Source organism: Penicillium paradoxum, assembly GCF_028828445.1.
Source record: "Penicillium paradoxum strain IBT 22861 chromosome Unknown utg000004l_segment0_segment0, whole genome shotgun sequence".
NCBI lineage: Eukaryota > Fungi > Ascomycota > Eurotiomycetes > Eurotiales > Aspergillaceae > Penicillium > Penicillium paradoxum.
In genome coordinates this window covers 805,412-825,457 of record NW_026643182.1, presented here as the reverse complement: position 1 = coordinate 825,457, position 20,046 = coordinate 805,412, and the positions used below count along the sequence as shown (strand labels likewise).

The 20,046-nt window shown below is 50.0% G+C and overlaps 6 protein-coding genes across 6 annotated transcripts; 3 read left to right on the top strand and 3 right to left on the bottom strand.

The window, feature by feature from the left end:
* Positions 1-283: 283 nt before the first annotated feature.
* N7457_004049 (pentatricopeptide repeat protein) lies at positions 284-4,087 on the bottom strand (the record flags this gene model as incomplete). Its single annotated transcript, XM_057175094.1, has 1 exon — positions 284-4,087. The coding sequence occupies one exon, from the start codon at positions 4,085-4,087 to the stop codon at positions 284-286; it is 3,804 nt and encodes a 1,267-aa protein (XP_057032141.1).
* Positions 4,088-6,474: 2,387 nt separating this feature from the next.
* On the bottom strand, positions 6,475-7,365 carry N7457_004048 (uncharacterized protein; the record flags this gene model as incomplete). Its single annotated transcript, XM_057175093.1, has 1 exon — positions 6,475-7,365. The coding sequence occupies one exon, from the start codon at positions 7,363-7,365 to the stop codon at positions 6,475-6,477; it is 891 nt and encodes a 296-aa protein (XP_057032140.1).
* Positions 7,366-7,409: 44 nt separating this feature from the next.
* N7457_004047 (uncharacterized protein) lies at positions 7,410-7,840 on the bottom strand (the record flags this gene model as incomplete). The annotated part of the gene is given in 3 exon segments (XM_057175092.1): positions 7,410-7,548; positions 7,562-7,658; positions 7,687-7,840. 3 exon segments carry the CDS (start codon positions 7,838-7,840, stop codon positions 7,410-7,412), a joined length of 390 nt encoding a protein of 129 aa, XP_057032139.1.
* A 5,766-nt stretch (positions 7,841-13,606) lies between these two features.
* Positions 13,607-14,784, top strand: N7457_004046 (SAM-dependent methyltransferase; the record flags this gene model as incomplete). Its single annotated transcript, XM_057175091.1, has 2 exons — positions 13,607-13,923; positions 14,028-14,784. 2 exons carry the CDS (start codon positions 13,607-13,609, stop codon positions 14,782-14,784), a joined length of 1,074 nt encoding a protein of 357 aa, XP_057032138.1.
* A 921-nt stretch (positions 14,785-15,705) lies between these two features.
* erg8 (phosphomevalonate kinase) lies at positions 15,706-17,223 on the top strand (the record flags this gene model as incomplete). Its single annotated transcript, XM_057175090.1, has 2 exons — positions 15,706-16,052; positions 16,116-17,223. The coding sequence occupies 2 exons, from the start codon at positions 15,706-15,708 to the stop codon at positions 17,221-17,223; spliced, it is 1,455 nt and encodes a 484-aa protein (XP_057032137.1).
* A 1,152-nt stretch (positions 17,224-18,375) lies between these two features.
* On the top strand, positions 18,376-19,363 carry N7457_004044 (uncharacterized protein; the record flags this gene model as incomplete). Its single annotated transcript, XM_057175089.1, has 3 exons — positions 18,376-18,958; positions 19,061-19,144; positions 19,206-19,363. The coding sequence occupies 3 exons, from the start codon at positions 18,376-18,378 to the stop codon at positions 19,361-19,363; spliced, it is 825 nt and encodes a 274-aa protein (XP_057032136.1).
* Positions 19,364-20,046: the final 683 nt, after the last annotated feature.

Sequence of the window (20,046 nt, the reverse complement as noted above, 5' to 3'; positions counted from 1 at the left end):
GCCTATAAACAGAAAAGTCACAATGGTATACAGTGCTTTGATACACGACGCCCTTTTTTTGATCGCCAAAATAAACGCCGAACCTTCGCTGAATGCCATGAAAATGTATCGAAAATCAACAAACAAACACATAATCCACCAGGTATATCCAACCACTGCCGCCATTGCAGACGCCGAACCGGGAATATCCCAACACAGGGATCCAGCCCTGGCAGAGAGATCGTAGGAGTGCAACATAAACATTAAATGGGTATCACCTGGTCACAAAGATTGGCAAGAGAATTTAAAGGGAAGAGGAAACACCCCCGACGAGATCGTGGATCTTGCCGGCCACCGCAGACGGGTATCCGCGCGACATCATCTCCTGGACAATGCTGGCGGCGCTGAGGCGATCATCCGCGCTCAAGAAAGCGCGGGTCATCACCTCGTAGGTGCTAGGCTCTCGCTTTTGCATGCCGAGGCTATCGTAGATGGACTTGGCCTTGGAAACGTTGCCCGCGGCGGCCCAGCCGTGAATCAGCGTATTGGCAATGTAGGCGGTCATCTCCACCTTGCGAGTGAACATGTTTTGAACAACTTCTTCGGTATCAGCGACGCGGTGGTTAGCAACCATCGACTCGAAGAGGGCTTGGTAAAGGCACGGCTGGAGGCGCACGCGGCGATCCGAGATCACGGAATCGAACACCTTGCGGGCACCCTCGAGATCGTGCAGGACACATCCCTTGGCGTGGACGAGCGAAGCATAGTGTACAGCATCGGGCTGTTGGCCGGCGGCCTTCATGGAGTCAAGGACCGCCTCAGCCGCCGCCATATTCACTGGCTCCAGAGAGGCATGTGCGTCGATGAGAAGCTTGTAGGTGTGCAATGTAGGCTGGATGTTGCGTGCCTTCATGCGCTCATAGTATGCCAGGACCTTGCTAATGTCGCGCTTGGTGTTGAGGAAGTACTGGATCATAGAATTGTAGGGTGCGGGACGTGGCTTGTAGTTAGGCATGGACTCCATCTCCTCGAACATCTCCTCGGCAAACCGCTCGTCGCTCACACGGCAAAGCGCATTCACAATGGTTCCATAGGTAACACTTGTCGGGCGCACGTTGTTGGCACGCATCTCAGCGAAGTATGCAAGGCAGTCGTCAATGCGGCGAGCCTTACCCAGCTTGCCGATCAGCGCATTGTACAGGAAGGAAGTGGGCTCGACACCTTCGGCGACTGCACGGTGGAAGACCTTGAGAGCCTCGGTGGCCTCGTCGAAGGTCTTGGTAGACTCCTTCAGGGTGGTGATGTACAAACCGAACGTATTGGCCGAGGGCGCAGAACCAAGGGTGAGAAGCTCCTGGTGATACTGTGCGGCCAGCTGGCGGTCACCAAGCGTGAGACAAGCAGCAACCATGGCATCGAGGATAGAGACCCAGCCGTATTTAACAACGCTGAAGTTCATATCGAGGGGAACATCGGCGCGTGCCATGTTGTGAATGTCGTGAGCCAGGGTCATACGACCAGCCTTAGCAGCGGCAGTAATCAACTTGGCATAGGTAATGTAGCGAGGGTGACGACCAATACGGCGCATGTTGTTGAGACGAGTCAAAGCATCGTTGAGGTGAGTCTCGGCCCGTCCGCCGGTCTTCTCAAGCTCCTCTGCAATAACAGCGGATCCGCGGAAGTCGGTCGCGTGGGCATAGGGGTCAAACGATTCGGCGGTTGCAGACGGAGCGGTGATCGAAGTCTCTGTCATAGAAACGGGACTTTGACGGTTAGACGAGAGGAACACCTGGGAAGGAGAAGCCGAGGTCTGGGAGTTAGACTCCAGATATTCCTGCCACTTCTTCACGACATCGGGACGGCTGACGAAAAGCTTGCCAACAGCCTGATCGACCAGACCAATGGTGTAGAGATCCATGGGAAGGGACGAGGAAAGGGCGACGTCAAGCATGTGTGCGAAGCGAACGGGATGGGCGACATCGAAGAGCATGGAACCACTGCTGACCAGCATGCCAGCCTGGACTTGGAGCGCGAGGGTGAGGTCGACAGGCTTGAGCTGGGATATGCCGATCGGGCCAAGGTTGGCGACAGCGTGCTCGGCTAGAGGGGATACCAAACCGCCGTTGTCGAGCATGGACCACAACAGTGTCATCGAGGATTGAGGGGAAAGAACAGCGGCTGACTGCATAAGGACTCGACCAAAGAGATGGAGCGACTCAGTAATTTGTTCTTGGATGAGGTTAGGGACAGCGGCGTGTTGATCTTGGGTTGCCTTGCGAATACGCTTGAACATGCTACGGGCCTGGTGAAGACCTTCCTCAACATTTCCACTCTTGAGCAGAGCGACCGCATACATAGCTGTCGGTTGGACCAGATCCGGGGTTGCCTGACCCACTGTGTTGAGCATGATCCACAAAGCACGAGCCGCCGAGACATTGCCACGGCGGACATGGAGGGCGAGCAGTGAGATGGCGGGGTTCTGTCGTACATCTGGCGCGGTGGGCAGACTATCATATGCTTCAGAAGCAGTGGGGAGATCGCCCGCATCGGCCGCAGCAATGCAGATGCGAGAGATGGCCTGATCCCGAGCGGCATCTGACAACAAAGACTTGGCTTGGTCCAATGCTTTAATGTGGTCTCCAGCATTGAGTGATTGTTGCACAAATGCTTCCTCGACAATTACAGCCTCCACTGCAGACCATCGGTCCTGGCGATTTTCAGTGACTCCGTCGAAAGAGGAGCGAATCCGATCGAGGAACTGCATGGCACCCTCCTCTTTACCACAAGACAGATAAGCACGGATCAAAGCAGCATAGACCTGGCCGTCCTGACGTTGAACAATGCTGAAAACACCATTATCATCAGAAACAGCAAGGCCTCGGTACTCATTATAGCATTCAACAGCGCTGCGAAGATCGCCAGTGGAGGCGAAAGCAGTGATCATGGGCGCGAAAATCGTGGCATGTGGGATCATCTTCTGAGATTCCATATGGCCGTAAATCCGGATCATATCCTCCACCTTACCTTCCTTAGCACAGGCAATGATAAGTTGACGGTACAAGTCAAGTGGGAAGACAAATCGACTGTGTCGGGTCGTCGCAGTGGCAAAGAGCGTGATGGCAATGGACAGGGAAGTATCTTCGGCGAGGAGGTCCCGCTCCAATTCACTTGAGTGAAGCATGAACTTGCCAGGCTCTTCCATTCCACCGAATCGAACACGTTCCTGCTCTAACGCCTCCTTAGCCTTGATGATGTCGTGAGCCCGGGTGACCAGAAGCTGAACAAGAGTCTCATAGGTATCTTCATCGGGAATTACCCTACGACGAAGCATATCAGAGTAGACATCGAGCGCCTTTGGAATGGCCTGGGCTGCATCAGGGTGAAGACGGATGGCGGCGACCAGCAAGGCATTATATGCCTCGACAGTCGGGGTAAGTCCATCTCGCAGCAAGACTTCAAATGCAGCAGGAATCTCAGCATAATTTTTGGAAATTGCCAGTTGTACGATACGATCCGAGGCAACCCGGGCAGCCTCAGACACCTCTTGCGAAACGGCGAAATCCTCGTGAGCGGGCTCAGCGCTGGCCTCCGCACCTAGCGCGGCCTCTTCAGCCTGTGCTTGCTCCTCCTGTATTTGAATCTCACGGGCTACAGCCTCCTCCACCTGCGCACTAACATCTTCGTTCGCCGCAGCCTTCGTAGGATGGGGCGGAGGGGACTCAGACGCAGCTCGATCCTCAGGAATAGCTTCGTCCGCCGATGGCTTCCAGCCAATACGGCGCTTGAACTCGAACTGAGTCCAATCGCTGTCGTCGCCGTTCTGTTGAGCATTCTGCCAGGCCGCATAATAGGCGGCTAGACCGAGATCACCATTTCCTGACCCGCCCTGGCTGGTCTTCGCACCAGCGCCAGACGAACTCGAGGCATTAGAGAAAGCATTTTGTAATTGCGTAGTGCGAGAGAATTTAGCGGGTTGGGCGGCGAGAGGGTTGAAGGGGGTTGTCGACGCGTATGTCTGCGAGGCGGCGACTACGGACTGAGCATAGCCATGGGTGAAGGCTTTAGTGAAACTCTGGCGCGCGAGGTGGGTGAATGGTTTGAAAACCATTTATCTAATGGGCAACCTCTTCAGTGCAAAGAGGCAATGCTAGACGAGTCAGCGATCCCGGTCGAAGATTATGCGTCTCTCTGTTCATACCTTGCACTCAAGATAATAGCGAAAGTGCAGGTTCATTTGACGACTGCCTGTCGCCAATGAACGCGCAAATGCAATTTATTAAAAAAAAAAGATGTCAAAAGGGACCTGTGTGGACAGGACCAAGAAATTTAAGTGAAGATGAAATTATGGAAACCTGGAAAAAAAACAGTCGAGGGGGCCAAGTAGTAATAATGCCTTCTGGAAAGAGATGGAGTTTCACAGTGGGCCCTGGGTTCTTAGGGCCGATCTTCTCCGGAGAATCCTCTTGTACGGAGTACATACGGATACATACATAGTCCCTCGTACTTCAGACCCTGGAATTTACCTGTGATCTATGAGATATTTGGGACTGCGCCGCCTCATTCCTCAGATCTCTTACGTGTCCACTAGATGCTGTACGGAGTACAGGGTACATCGCTGCGAAGTATCTTGCATATCAGATCCTCACTGTGGCGTGTACGTTCTGTCGCGGGGAGCCTGGAAGATACACCGAATGAAGTCACCAGGGACTCTAGATCTCCATCGTCGAACAGGTCAGGTGGCTGAAAAGTAGTGCGAAGTAGATATACACCAATCAGCGTCCAGACACCGCCCGTTGGAACCCTGGAATAGGGGTGTTCCTGAGGTGAGTCACGTTTCTCTCCGATTCTTTTTCTTCTTCCTTGTTCCCGGAACTGCCTCGCGCCTTCCCCGGCCATTCGGCCTCCCGACTGGCCGACTCGGGGTTACCGGTGTTTGCGGCCCCAAGTAGCTGAGCCCTAGATCTTTTTCTTAGACTACAGAGTAAGAAACCATTAATAATACTTTTTTTTTTTTTTCAAGGGACTTCAAATACTCCGGAGAGAAGGCTGTTGTTATTCTGTCCTCCACTTACCGTCGAGGTAGAGCATAGGGATGAATTAGGGAGTAAATGAAAATGAGAGTGAGCCAAACCCCATTGAATAACATCCTCGGAGACAACTCTAGATACCTGAGGTTCCCTCGCGCTATATCAAATTTGGATGCCCCGATTTTGCAAATGCCGGTGCATGAACTCGTATGCTGTACGGAGTATTCCATAAGGAGTACAGAGGACTCTTCACTTGTTTCTCAACCCTTAAATGCCAAAAACACCAAACAGGTACCTAGGTACATATTTGGTAGATTTTCGCAAGGTCATGATACCAGCCTTGTATCGGAACGTACACAAGCACCTGACGGCTACGGTATAGGTAAAATACTTTACATTACGTGTATCAAATATACAGTAGGTACATACATGTACATAATGTACATGTACATGTACGGAGTACCTTAGGCACATGTACGTACCTCTATATGTACATGTACATGGCTTCCGAAGACTAGACGACCCTCCTAGCATTCCAAGGTTGCACCTGTCAGAATCTCTATCTCATTGCGAACAGCGGTATCAGATACTCCCTGCATATACTCAAGATGCCGTTGTCCTTTCTCATGATTTCCAGGGCTCGGCCGATCCCTCATCATATGATGATTTGATCAAGGGGCTTCTCCTTATTCTTCTTCACTGTGGAAGGTACCTAGGGCAATAGCTCGTTTCACTTCTCTGAAGCAATAGCGCCAGTATGCTCGGAAGCAGGGGTTAAATTGCTGTCTTTGCCTCCGTACCCTTCTATGAATACAATCGAAGAGCCGTTTGCTGAACTGAAAGCCTTTCTCCGGCGGCATTCGTAATTATTTGAAGACGACGGCAGCCAATGGATTGGGGTTCTTTTCTCCAGCGGTGGATTGATTGTATGAGGGCAAGGAAAGAAAATGCCAAAGGGCATTTCCAGAAGGCAGGTGTAACTGAGAATGGACGCGAAGCTCTCGCGAGGCTGTTTGTCCCTTGTGGTCAAGATGGTTCGGATAAGCAGGTCTGTTCAGATATGCAGGCGGAATTCCCTTCATGATATAAGCATAGGCCATCCTTTGTATTCCAATTCAACCTTGAAAGTCACCCACCTTACAAAGGTTTTGTATACCGGCCTCGGAAAAGATTTTATTTCTTTTCTTGTTTTTTTCCTGTGAGTTGGGGCGAGGTGAACAAGAGTGAAGTATTGGGGAACCCAGCTGACACTCAGCACACCCTTGCACTTGCATTAACCAGTGGTTGAACAGAAAGACCTTCCACCAACAGCCTCCCATTAAATTGCCCGATAAGCAAGCTGTCGGTTGTCTGAGCGCAGACTGCATATTACTCAGCCTCATATGCTGTATATACGGAGTAGAAAAAATCCTTTTGAGAGGTCACCATTCATCGGACTCTAGGACCACTCGATGCTAGATAAGTACAATCATAGCTCAAGTAGCTTATCAATTGGATAGTGATCGTCAAGAGTGTCTTTATCCTTGCACAGGCCAATCTTGAGCCTCACAAGTTCGTTCATTTCTTGCTGTTGTTCTAGATCCAAGAGCTGTATACGGTCTTCAAGAGAAGTAAAGTCTCCATAATACCAGTGGTCGATGAATTTCCGATAGATTTCATCGAACATGGAGCTGTATCCTGCTGCTAAGCAGACCCAAAATAACCCAGTCTCCATAGAGTCTTCCATCCGCGGGGACAGGCGCTGTGGCTCAGAAAGAAGCTGTTGTTCTATCAACTTGCTTTCATGGTCGCTTAGGACTTCCAGAAAGGCACGGAGCCTAGGGAGATAACGAATCATAAATAGGTTGAGATCACCTTCCCAGTCCTCCGGGCTTTGCAACAAGAGCCACCAAGGAGCTACCCATGTAAATTCAGCAGGCGCGGCATATGTGAACTCCCAGTCAATAACTCCCGAGAGACAAGAAGTATCGAGATTTATTATGACATTTGAAGGACGAAAGTCGTCACAGTATAGCCTAAACGGTCCTTGAGGATGCTCGGCGCAGATTTTCTTTGTAACATCCAGGAACAAACAACGAGCGGTGAATTTCTTCCGGCAGTCCTCCTCGGTGCTAACAGCATCTCGTTGCTGTAATCGAAGATGGTAGAGATGCTGTACCGCAAGCGCTTTGAAGTAGTCCATGGCTGACTTGAAGGTGTGCGAGGGGAAAGCTTCTTCGGGTAAATTTGCAGACACCATCAACTCATTCATGTTGAAGGTGAGAGGTCGCCTGCCAACGGAGAACCCCCTCTCGGTTTCCTCAAGCGCACCAATAGAATCAAATTCATGTCTGGATAACTCAAGGATAAGCGCAGCCATTTCGTTATAAGCCCTCTTCAAGCTTTGGTCGCTTATTTGTGGATTCAGAACTGGTCTTCCTTCTGACGAAGGATCTTTGAGGAGTCGTGACAACGGTACTCCTTCGAGAAATGACATAACAATGTAGGGGTCTGCCCAGCAGATACCGGAGCCGTACACTTTAGGAACAGGTATCGAAGTAGCCTTGCGTATTTACCTCATTGTCGCCACTTCAATTTGGACTTTCTCTCTGCGGAGGATAGCCCTTCCAAGGGCAGCGAAGCGAACAATAACATCCGGATCATCAATCATACCTGACCCGATAGCATATATTGAAAGCACCACTTTTCCATAGGCATGCGGATACGGCTTTACCAGGTCGATGCTTCTTTGCAAGGTCCATAGACAGAATTCCTGGGTCCCGGCTTGACCAAAGCTTCAACCAAGCAGTGGCCTTCTGTTCCTGTTTCTTCTCGGCAAGATGATCAAAATCCATAGTTATCTGGTGATTGTAGTTGCAAGAAACAAGAGAATGATGACAGACAGTGATGGCAAGAGGGTAGGGTTCTATCGTGAAGGAAAACAGAACAAATTGGATTCCATGCCACTGTATCAGCCACAAAGGACCTGTGGCTACGACCAAGTACCAGCTCTATTTTGTTTGGTTTGCATCGGGCTATGCACTGCGCGCTTGAAGTGAAATTGAAGCAAGCCCCCTATTTCCTTGATCAAGGTGTCTCATCCAACCTTCTAGATAGGGCGGTCTTCGCGACCTCCCGTCTATATTGTGTGTACGGAGTATAGTATATTGTGCTCTACTGCGTATATCAATGGACCTAAGCCGGTCTCGCTCGTTCTGACCCCACTCCATGGGACTGAGCCCTCCAAGGCAGAGAGCCCTGTCGATAATAGATTATTAAAGTTCTCACAATCTCATGAGACTCTCCAGGTTCAATGACGTGTTTTCTAATACAGGCGATTTTAGACAAGTACAAAACCTACCATTACAACTTGCATTGTTCCTAAGTACAAGGCAAACCATACCGATGCCATCGGTCTTCACTGGACCCGTTATCGATCAATGAGCATCTTCCGCTCAATCAAATAGTAAGAATATGTGGGATATGCTTGTCGTTCACCTCCCTATCATCCCACACAACATATACACCAAATCAGGAGTCGAAATGCCTTTGTAAAAAGATACAACATGCCAGGCTTAGGTTTGCATGAAAATCACCAACGACCCGTAGATCACCCGTACAAGGCCTTACATGAACTCTCTGGAATAGAAATTAAACTTAGTCTCATACGGTATGAGCGTTGTTTCAGGGCATTTTGCTAATACACCATACACAGTACGTCATGCCTGTTGAACATCAACCGGTTAGAGCCGGAGACCTCCCGAGGTCGCCTGCCCAGGGCGCCCCGCCCGGACATCTCGGCTGATTAAGCATGGCAGAATCCATCCATGGACGGATATTAGGCGGTCTGGCATTGGTCTAGCCTTTGGATTTGTAATTGCACTTCTGTCCTGATCTCTCCGAGATGACCAAGGATTTACTCACCCGCCATGTGGCTTTCCGACATATCTTGTTTATGGCCATGGATCGTTATTCATGATTTCTGATTCGACATAGTCAAGGCCCTAAGTGAATTGGCTCCTTGTTTGGGTCTGGAAATATCCAAAACCGGACTACTTCGACTGTCAAAATCTTGCTCCCGGTAGACCGGTTTTGGGTGATTTTCAGGCTCAAACGATGAGCTAATTCACCTAATATTGAACAATCTCTGTTTTTGGCATGATGCTTGTTCTCAGATGAGAATTTATGGCATTGCAGAGCGTGTGTCGAGTGTACTTGACTCGCACAGTCAATGAAGAGCCCAGATAGAATTTTCGTACGAAGTACTCCGTACACACACCGATATTCGAGATCACCTCCACGCCCCACCATTCCCCACTACCAACGAACAACGGTGTACAATATAGGCCATGGCATGACAGTCTATACCGGTTGTCTAGGCTGTTGAAGACCCACCATTGTACTTCAGGGGCCGCACAAACCCGCTTGACAATGTTGCATGGCACCAGCCCGAGTAAGAGTGCGATACGATGACCAATTGCAGCCCCAAAAGTTCCTGTGGTTTCAAAGCTCACAATAAGGCGTTGCGTCCAACGAATTGCCACGCTGGATCGATACTTGAAGGTCATATTGGTAAACAAAATATACCATCTGATGGCAGTTGACGAATGATGGCGGCACTATTACAGTATACCCTCGCTTCACGCTTCAGTTACTACTCTCCACCCAACGTCCTTCCTGCGCGGCTATGGCTGAAAAACATGTTCATACGGTGTAGGAATTGCTGAAGCTACACGGAACGATGTGGGGAGGGCCTTGAGGGTGATCCCCAGGGTGGATCCAATGATTCTTCCAGCACGAAACGGTGTACCAAAATGTCCAACACGACTAGAGAGCCAGGCAAAATGAGGTAATCTTGCAGCCCTGATGTTTGGAAGTTTAGGAGCTTCAGTGCGTTGAGCACCGCGTGATCCTTTGATTTTTTTCGTATCAACTACATAGGTGGTACTAAGCGCTCTCACGAGGGAGTGGTACAATCATAGCCTTCTGATTATATCCAAGGCATCATGACGACCATCATGGTGAGACTTCTATCCAGGGGTCGAGGTGCCGTGTACCACAGAAGGGTGAGCCACATATCAACTTCATTGTGTCTGCTTGTCGTGTGGAAAGGGGCTAAGGCAAATCGGTTGTCTGGTTTAGCAACCAGGATTATCATAGCGCAATTAGCAGTGAGCTTGTTAGAGTGAGCATATGAAAACGTCATGCTTACACATAATGTTATCTCTTTCAACCTTGGAATGTTGTTCTTTTTTGTGGAGTTGGACGGTGGAGAAAGAAAGGACAAATGTCATTTATACCAACACATGAATCAAAATACGAAGATACATCCTAGTCATGAAAGGAAGTTTGAGATTATGTGCAGGTTTAAGGTACTGCTCGGTGTGGAAGTTAACTGCATACAAATTCTCCAGGTAACTAATATATCGTTGCTTGCCACGGCTCCCGGGTAAGACGGACAGTTTGCTCTATTGCTTTGAAGGTCATTGTATCTGTATCCACCTCATTTGCTTCTTTTAGATGTTTAATCGTCTTCCTGTCTTCCGTGTTGCTTGAGTCCGGGGTGCCTCTATCAACTCCGATCGATTCCGAGCGATGCTTTTTTTGGTTTCTCTTCTTCACAATTGTATCTTGTATTTTCAGTCCTTGTATCAATCAGTCTTCATCCTAATCCCAATCCTGCAGATCGCCAGTGTATAGGTATCTAGATAGGTAGGCATTGGCTAGACGTTCAGCGAATGTGCTCTGTCCAAAGGATGAAGTAGACGAACCCACCAACTGTAGTTGTTCAACCTCTGTTATATGGAGCTATCACCGTTTCAATGTATTTCCAAACGTCAAATTGATAACAATATATTACTAAGTTTTCAACTATATGCGAATCCTCGGTCAGTCTATTTTTTGTGTTTTGATGGTACATTTCCCCTATACTAAGACTGCCAGGTCGACAAACACTTGAGATATCTCACTTCATGCTGTCCAATAGACACTTTCCAACATGCACCATATCAAAATCCCGATTCTGTCTCGCTAGTCCTCATGTAAGACTGTAACAAAATGCCAATCTGACGTCAGCAGGTTAGATACCCGGAGATATCCTCGAGCACGAACCACTGTCGATCGATTTCCGTGCCGTCTGCCCCAACACGATCATCCGAGGAACGAAAGGTGCGGCACACGCTTTTCCGATACAGATTTACCTAATTTCATTGAATTTGTCAGCATGGTTGCTGGTCATATCAGAATATATCACAACCGCGGAGAGCGTCAATATACAAAGTAAGCATCAAAACTGATCTGATCCTTGGGTAAGGAACAAATTGATATGTCTCCAAAATCTACAATACCACACATCTCTCTCTATGTACATCTAGATAGGTGCATACCATCATTCGGTATTAACCATTAACCACAAGCTTCAGGTCCCATATCCACCAGTCTTGGCAACGGGGACAACATATATATTGTACTTCCCTGATCATACGGGTTACCTGTATTATGTACACGATGTGTTCTACCTACCTAGGTACGGAGTAGCGGGATCGCGCAGGATTATGTACCATGTGTCAATAATACGCCTGAAATAACCTTGAAACAGTCAGTGCTCTCCACCGTACACCGTGGGGCAGTCCCATCGATTGCAGACTAGGCGTTGTGCACCGTACGGAGTACAACTGGGACTGTCGAGGCTCATGTGAGCGAGTAAGAATCCCAGGTACAAAGTACGGCAGGGTTCCACACCGTGAATAGGTCCGTGTCCGGGGGGAGGGGGAGAGGGGGTTTAGATGGAGTCAGGATGGAGAAGGCGTTTTGTGCTTTGAGCCGTTATATTGTACATGCATAACGATGTTGAGATGAACTATAACATGGTCAATATATATCAACCGGGATTTTGTGTTGAGCTAGTCAACACGGAAAGCAAACCTTCCGTGCGCTACAATATCCAGTTGACAATGTGACTCATTTGCGCAGCGGTGTCTACAATTTAATCCCGAGCTACTGACTCCCGTTAGAGTGGAAATACGAGCTCTGAATGATGGCTATGCACCCGATGCCTAAAAGGGAAAGAGGCCCCTCTGGACGTCATCACTGAGTATCAACGCCGGGTGGGATCCACTGTAAAAAAAAGTGATTTCTCGAGGTATTTTGCCAGTGAGATATGGAATGCTACTTCGATCGACATTACCCACGCATGTTATATTAGTATTGAGTGGTCCCTCGCTTGCCCACAAGACATTGATTCATATAGGTCTGTTCCTCTTTCCAGGGTCTAGGATGTACAACATTCATTCCGTATACACTTCGTACATACCACAGACCTAGGACACATATGAACTCCACTAGCCCTTGGTGGCTTGCACTACTAACCTCCCATCCTTCATCACTAGCACAATCCCCTCTTATGCTATTGAAACCTAACATAAACTATTAGGCTATAATTCGGCTTGCGTCGGAGATAGAAGCAATGCAAGGAGCATAATACTCCATTCGGTCTCCACGTGACCCGGCAATACGGGAACCAGGGAGCTTGAGCTTTGCAATTTGGTGCCGAAAGTCGAAATTTCGCCCTAGACGATCGAGGTGGGTCTGATGTATAAAGTCCCTCACACTTGGTTCAATCAGATGCCAGTTCCAAGCTCTCACTCCTCGGGTGGATCTTAGCTAATTTTCTTTTTAATCTTTATTCCGCTTAGAAATAACAAAAATAATTGGGAAAAAAAAAAGCTTCTCGAAGTTTGGTATCTGTATAGACTTGGTTTAGCCTCACGCCTTATGGGGCAGGTTTCCACTTCATGCCGACTTACCGTGTGGTTCTTGTTTCATGAAGGGTACATGAAACCTCCAGCAATCGGACCGGAAGGAAAATCCGTGACGAAGGCAAGATTGTTGGCCAGGTGGCTAATAGGAAATGAGGCGAACGAATTCCGGAAGTTATGGTATCTGCCACACTTTATACAACCCTTGGACGGAGTATGGCACGATCAATATGGACGATGTTAATTTGGCAATCTATATCCGGATACTCCTATATATCGTACAACGTAGGATATAATATACAATATATACAATAATATACGAAGTACTCCGTACAGTACTCAAACTATAGGAGTGGGCCTAGATCATCGTTTCCATGACGATACTCATTTCCCTGAAGACCACACCCGCGTCATCCGTGCCTGGCCATTTCGTAGTCGCATCTAACGACCTCGCACCGCTGCCGCCACAGCTACGTTTCGGAATCCGGAGATGGAACGGGACCCATTAGGTCGCTGGATGGCAAAAAATGAAGCAATTGGGAAAAATGGTTCTTGGTTATCCGAAAGAAAAATCTCCTTCTCTGGGTCTCTGCCGCTTTAGACGGATCGAGCCATTGCTGCCGGGATAGCCGGTAAGAGCTTCCATGTCTGGTGACAAAATCCACTATGTGGCTACTGACCATACATCTCTCTTGGCGAATGATTTTTCATCTTGATCGTGGAGAAAGGGATTGACTGTTGCTCGGAACGTAGTGCTTATAAATTGTCCTGGACCCCCCGTGGCCACTTCACACATCCCCATCTTGAACGATATCTAATATACCCTTTTTACATTAATCATAGCTTTGACCAAGCTCTGTCATCATGGTGTCGCAAACGCTTTTAGAGACACCGCAGCATCCCGTGCGCAGCGACCGCGGTTCGGAGAGTGATAGCTCGCTCGACGAGATTGCGCAAGAGAAGCACAATGCGTTGGTGACTTCACTCGGCCCCAACGCCAAGGGTCTCGACAATTCGGCATCTCCGAAGCGGTGGAAGAGTTTCTGGACGGCATTCCGACACCTGTCACACTTGACCCCGAAAGAAGTCGACGATTTCATGGCGTCATACGTCATCTACAACCTTGACTGGTCCGATGAGAAGCAAATGACCGAGTCTCTGGGCCCCGATTACCAAAAAAGGTTGGCGATTGCTTGAAGTCGTACTATGGAGTGCTGAACCACCTTTGCGCACTCGGCGATGTCGAGAAAATGTACATTCCACCCTGGATGAGCCCCAAGGCTAGCGTGTTGGACAACCAGCTCCTGTACGAGCGCTCCATTGCGCAGGACGTTGGTATGGGGAAGGGAATGAAGGTGTTGGATCTGGGCTGTGGACGTGGTCGCGTCGCTGCCCACATGGCGCAACACACCGGCGCTCAAGTGACCGGTCTCAACATCGACCCAAACCAGGTCGAGCAGGCAACTGCCTTCAACGCCGAGCGTGGACTCCACAACAATTTCGTCACACAGGATTTCAACGACCTCCCGCTGCCCTTCGCCGATGAGACCTTCGACGCCTTCTATCAGATCCAAGCACTGAGCTTGTGCAAGGACCTGCCCAAGCTGTTCCGCGAGATCTTCCGTGTCGTCAAGCCAGGCTCCAAGATCTCCCTGCTCGACTGGATTAGTCTTCCCGCCTACGACCCCAGCAACCCCGAGCACGCCGAGCTCATGCGCCGCGTCAAGCCGCTCATCGGCGCCGTCGGTACACCCACACAGGAGAGCCTCGAGTCAGCGCTGAAGGATGCTGGATTTGAGATTGTCCGGTCGCAAAACGCTAGTATCGATGGTCTCCAGGCCCCACTGATCGATACCGTCGATATTTACTTCCGCACCCTGCGCCAGGCCATCCTTGCCCTCGTCAAGGTGCACGTGCTACCACGCCACTTCAAGACCCTGATCAACCGTCTCTGTTTGGATGGTCAAGCCTTCGTCAAGATGGATAACATGCGTCTGGCCACGACGAGTTACAGCATCATTGCACAGAAGCCCAAGGCTTGAACTCGGAACAAGGTTTCTGACTAGCCCCACTCGAGACGTGAAGCTGCGCAGCTTGGCGATGCAAATTGGGATTCCCGACACCACATGTGGTCATCATCGCGGATGTCAAGCAAGCCCCATCGCTTGAACCCTGTTTCCCGCCTTCCCGCTTCCTTCCCGCTTCCTGGATCGATTGGATACCACATTTAACATACCCTGTACATTTACAGTAATCAAAAGCCGAAAAAAGGCTTTGGAATTTTGAGCTTGGGAGTTTGGGTTTCATTCTTCATTTTTGGGTGTCATTTTTATTTATTTCCCAGAGGCCAGAGGGGTTTCTTGTTGAGCAGGTTGGAGTTTCATGGGATTGCATCTACAACAGTTTGATAGTTGACCATAATATATATTTTTCAAAAATACCTTGGAGTAAAGGTTTGGATCCACGAACCAGCGAAGGGGGAGAGAAAGGAAATCACCTGCATACAACCTTAGTACGGCGTACATTCTTACTTCCATGTTGGCAGAGAGACATGAGGTATCATGAAATCATGACCGTGATTAGTCATCAGCCAAAAACCTTGATCCAAATGAAACGTTGGATCCACATCCTGCACGTGATGCGAGGATGCCAAGCCTGCTTACCTCATCTCGATCTCGACGAGCCGGCCAATTGGGGTTCCTGTGGTGCAACATGGAAATCCCCACTAGTCCCTTTTAGGAGAATTCCATACACCCTTGTCTCCTGATAGCCCTGAAAGGTTCGATCTCTGAGCTGCATCTGCACGGAAGCGTAAGCCAACGCACTCTCCAAGATTCCAAGAATATCTGCTTCAATACTCGTGATCGCGGGGCAATCCCTATTCTCCAAGCGCCCCATAGTTCCCGGCTTTTTTTCTCCCCCACAACAATCCCCCCAATCTCCAATACATATCCCAATACTCAATGTCGCCTCTACCGTCTTCCGTTACGGCGTTGTCTGCGCCCGGCAAGGTCCTGCTAACTGGTGGCTATCTTGTGCTCGACCGTGGCTACACGGGTACCGTCTTTGCGCTCGATGCCCGCATTCATGTTATTGTTCAACAGCTAAGGAGGGGTCACCGCCGCGGGGTATCAAGCTCTGGGCCTGCTGTTAGCGCCGAGGCGCTCTCTGGATGCGGTGCTGCCGAGGATCAGGATGCCGAGGATACCATTGTCGTACGATCACCGCAATTTGTTGATGCGGTGTGGGAATATGGTGTGCAGCGATGCGAGAATGGTGGGGGTGTCAAGGTCATCCAGAAGGGTGATGGGTATGTTTGGTTGTCGCTATCTTTTGCTGAAGCTCATGGCTAATATGATCCTACCATCGCTAGGCCGCACAATCCATTTGTCGAGACCTCTCTCAGCTATGCATTGACCTATATCAGCTACGTTGCCGACTCCAAGGACTTTGGCTCCTTGTCGGTCACCATCATGGCTGACAGCGATTATTACTCGGAGACTGCCGCTTCCAAGGGTCCAGCCGCGCAGGGACGTGGCGGGCGCTTTGTCAATTTCGGGGTGCCCCTTTTCGAGGCTCACAAGACGGGATTGGGCTCTTCAGCTGCGCTGGTTACTGCTCTTGTTTCCGCTCTGGTCATTCACCGTACTATGCAGCCCGAGGACCTCGGTGCTGGTCGTGATAAGCTCCACAATCTCGCTCAAGCGGCTCATTGTGCAGCGCAGGGCAAGGTTGGATCTGGATTCGACGTTGCTAGCGCAGTCTACGGTTCGTGCCTCTACCGACGGTTCTCCCCATCAATGCTGGAGTCCCTCGGCGATGTAGGCTCGCCTGGTTTCGAGGAACGTCTGTTCCCTATTGTGGAGGACTCTAATCCCGACCACCCATGGGATACCGAGTGCGTTGACTTTGGCATGCAGCTACCCCGTGGAATGCAGTTGGTTTTGTGTGACGTGGACTGTGGGTCCCAGACACCCTCAATGGTTAAGAAAGTCCTGGCCTGGCGAAACGAGAACCGCAAAGAAGCGGATATTCTCTGGGCTAGCCTCCAGAATAATAACGAGCGACTGCGCCAAGAGCTCAAGCGCCAGGCTCAACATCCCGATGCCAATCCCGCAGGTGACTTCTCCGATGTTCGCAGCCTAATTCAGCGAACACGCCAGCATATTCGCACTCTGACCCGCCGGACGGGCGTCCCCATTGAACCGAGTGTGCAGACCGAGCTGCTAGACAGTGTTTCAGAGATCGAGGGTGTTATTGGAGGCGTTGTACCCGGAGCTGGAGGATACGATGCTATCGCCCTCCTCATCCGGGATGATCCCACTGTAATTGCGCGGCTGAGAGACCACCTTGCGAACTGGACGAGCACGATCGAGGATGACTTTGGAGGCAAGATCGGCAACGTGCGACTGCTAGGTGTGCAGCACGGATCCGAGGGCGCGAAGAACGAAATGCTAGACCAGTATGCCGGTTGGATCTAGGTTGCTTGCTCTTGTGAGGATTGAAGACCCGCACAAGGCAACCCTCTCAACCCAAGACCCATGATCTATCAACGTATTTCGGCTACCGGCTTACCCCCTCCCCATATTGCATCCTGGACCGGGCCCTCCAGAAACACAGACATGTAGGAAAATTAATTGCACGAATCACGCACGGCTCCAACATCAGCGACTTTGAATCGGATGTTCCTATCTTTACCTTCCCTCTTAATATCCATGTGCTCCACCAGTACCCACCTATCTGCATGCATCGTTTCTATGATCCGACTAATCCTTTCCCCTGCATATGCACCACGAGTCTTATGCGTGGCTGAGAAGTGCCTCTTTCTTTGATCCCGATGTCAAGGTGCCCCTTGTGTGCGACCGTGTCTGTTTGCCAGACATTCCAATACGGACTGACCTGCTTGAACCTGGCAATGGAGGGTGTTCGATACTTCCCAGACTAGACTATTCGGCTTCACGATACCTAGCATGTATGAGATATGGGATACATGTATACATACGGAATAGAATCCATGACTTCTAATGCACAGTACCATTGCAAAATCTAAATTGTGTTGAGGGCCTTTTCGTTGTACGGAGCACAGAGCACAGAGCTCTGTGGAGAAAAGTGACCTGTCTCTTTTTCCATGCGACTATCCAGAGATGCACAGAACTACTATAGCATACAAACAAGCTCGATGGGCCTCATCTTGGCCTCAGAACCCTCTAGTCTCCCCAGATCTTCAATTGACATTCAAAATTAACGAGGTTTCTTTTTGAGAGTCTGAAAAATAGGGGAAGAATCTGAGACTATTATTGCCCAGGTTCAACCAGGGTCAACTTGGCCCTGTCTTTAGGCTTTGCCGATCCCCTATTGCCTTTTGCCTTCTCTCCTTCTTCAACCTCCAACCGAGAGACCTGAGTATCGTTTGGAAGAATTCTACAGCCACTTCGTCCACAGCCACTAGTTGAGGCATTATTGCGCCTCCCGCTTAGTCGACTCCTCACATCTGGGAACCGGTCTCTTCCTCTCTCTCTACCTCTCTGCCCCCATTCCAGCTCCCTCGAAACCGCTCCGGATCTCCGTTGACACTGTTTCCCCTTTCTCCTGGGGAAAAGTCAATTGTCAGCTGCCATCGGGGCATCCTCATCATGTCTACAACCGACCACCCGGAGCCGGGGGCCAACGCGAACGCCAATCCCCAAAACCCGACCATTGCATCTCCGCATGATCAACAGTCCACAGCACCAACCACGGAGCTTCCTGCCCGACCAGACCCTGTCGCTGATACGTCCATTTCTTCCGCCCAGCCATTCGAACAGACAGCCGCCGCGAACCAGACCCAGCTCCACCCCGCAACTGGCCCCAGTGGCGAAAGCGAGCCCGCCCCCGTGACATCGCCAAGTACCACCACCACTTCTCAAACTGTTTCAGACAACGTACCTGCTGTCGTGCTGGGACAAACTAATACACCGCCCTCAATGGATACCGACGAGCCAAAGACCGCGCCCGAAACCTCAACCGAGCACTCTGATGATGGCTCGGGGAAGGAAGTCGAGGAGGATGCTGGTCCATCATTGGCGATAACGCTGCTGTTGACGACTGGATCGCGGCACCCCTTTACCATCGATGGTAAATATCTAAGAAAGCGATCGGTCAATGTTGAGAACTTTGATCCGTTCCTGATGAGTGTTTATACTCTAAAAGAGCTGATCTGGCGCGAATGGCGATCTGGTAAGCTTGATCTCGACCTCCGCATGGTGATGGCATGGCCAGAACACCTCGGGATATGTATATGCAACGAGACCAGTTAAGCTGACACTTTTACCGTTGCAGATTGGGAAACTCGTCCCACATCACCGAGCTCTATTCGACTTATCTCATTCGGGAAGTTGTTGGATGATAAATCGCCTATTTCTGGTATGTCGTCATTGTTCCTGTTTGCGACGAGTGTTGATCTTGATTCTAATGCACCAAACAGACTCCAGGTTCAGCAAAGACCACCCTAATGTCGTACACATGACTGTGAAGCCACAAGAAGTCGTCGATGACGAAGATGCCAAAGGAGCTAAGGCACAGTACAGCCGGGAGCGCGAAGCCAGCGAGCGCAGCCCTGGATGTCGCTGTGTGATCCTATAATCTCGCCGCTCGAACCATCAAGTTCAAGCGCAGACGGCATACTCCCAAAATTCATGCCGTCTGCTGCCAACTCCTTTCACACTAATATCCCCGCTTTCCCTGCCTTGCTCATCTTCTGCCAGCACCTTGCCCTATTTTAATCCGCTAGTCATGACCGCGATTCGCCTAATACCTGCCTGGAAGCAGGAACAATGCCCTTGCCCTGTCGAGGCTGGTTCCTGTTGTCGTTGAACATGTGCGCTCCAGAACCGGCATTTGGACATTTCTTTCTGAGTGGATCTCCGTGCTGAGATCATGTCCGGCTTGTCATATCTCTCACATTTCTGGCCATTTTCGGCCTTTCCCTTTATTTGGATCGCCATACGAGCCACGATTCATCTATCCCATGGAATCCTTCTGCTAGAGTGCTTCGTGTTGTCGACTATGTTTCCACGGGGGTTCGGTCCGAGATCCATTCTTTGCTGTTCCGCATCGTTTTCACCATTGTCCTTCCTCCTTCTGCCTGTCCGACTTCCCAATTTCTCGATATATACCCCCTCCAATCCGACTTTCCTTCTCTTTCTTTCTGTTTTACCTATTATCTGTATGGTTCCGCTCATGGAATCTCGTGTATTTACGACTTTGACCCCCACCTTTTTCTACCTCTTCTCCCTCCCGTTCCTCGCCTCTCGTTCCTTTGCTTG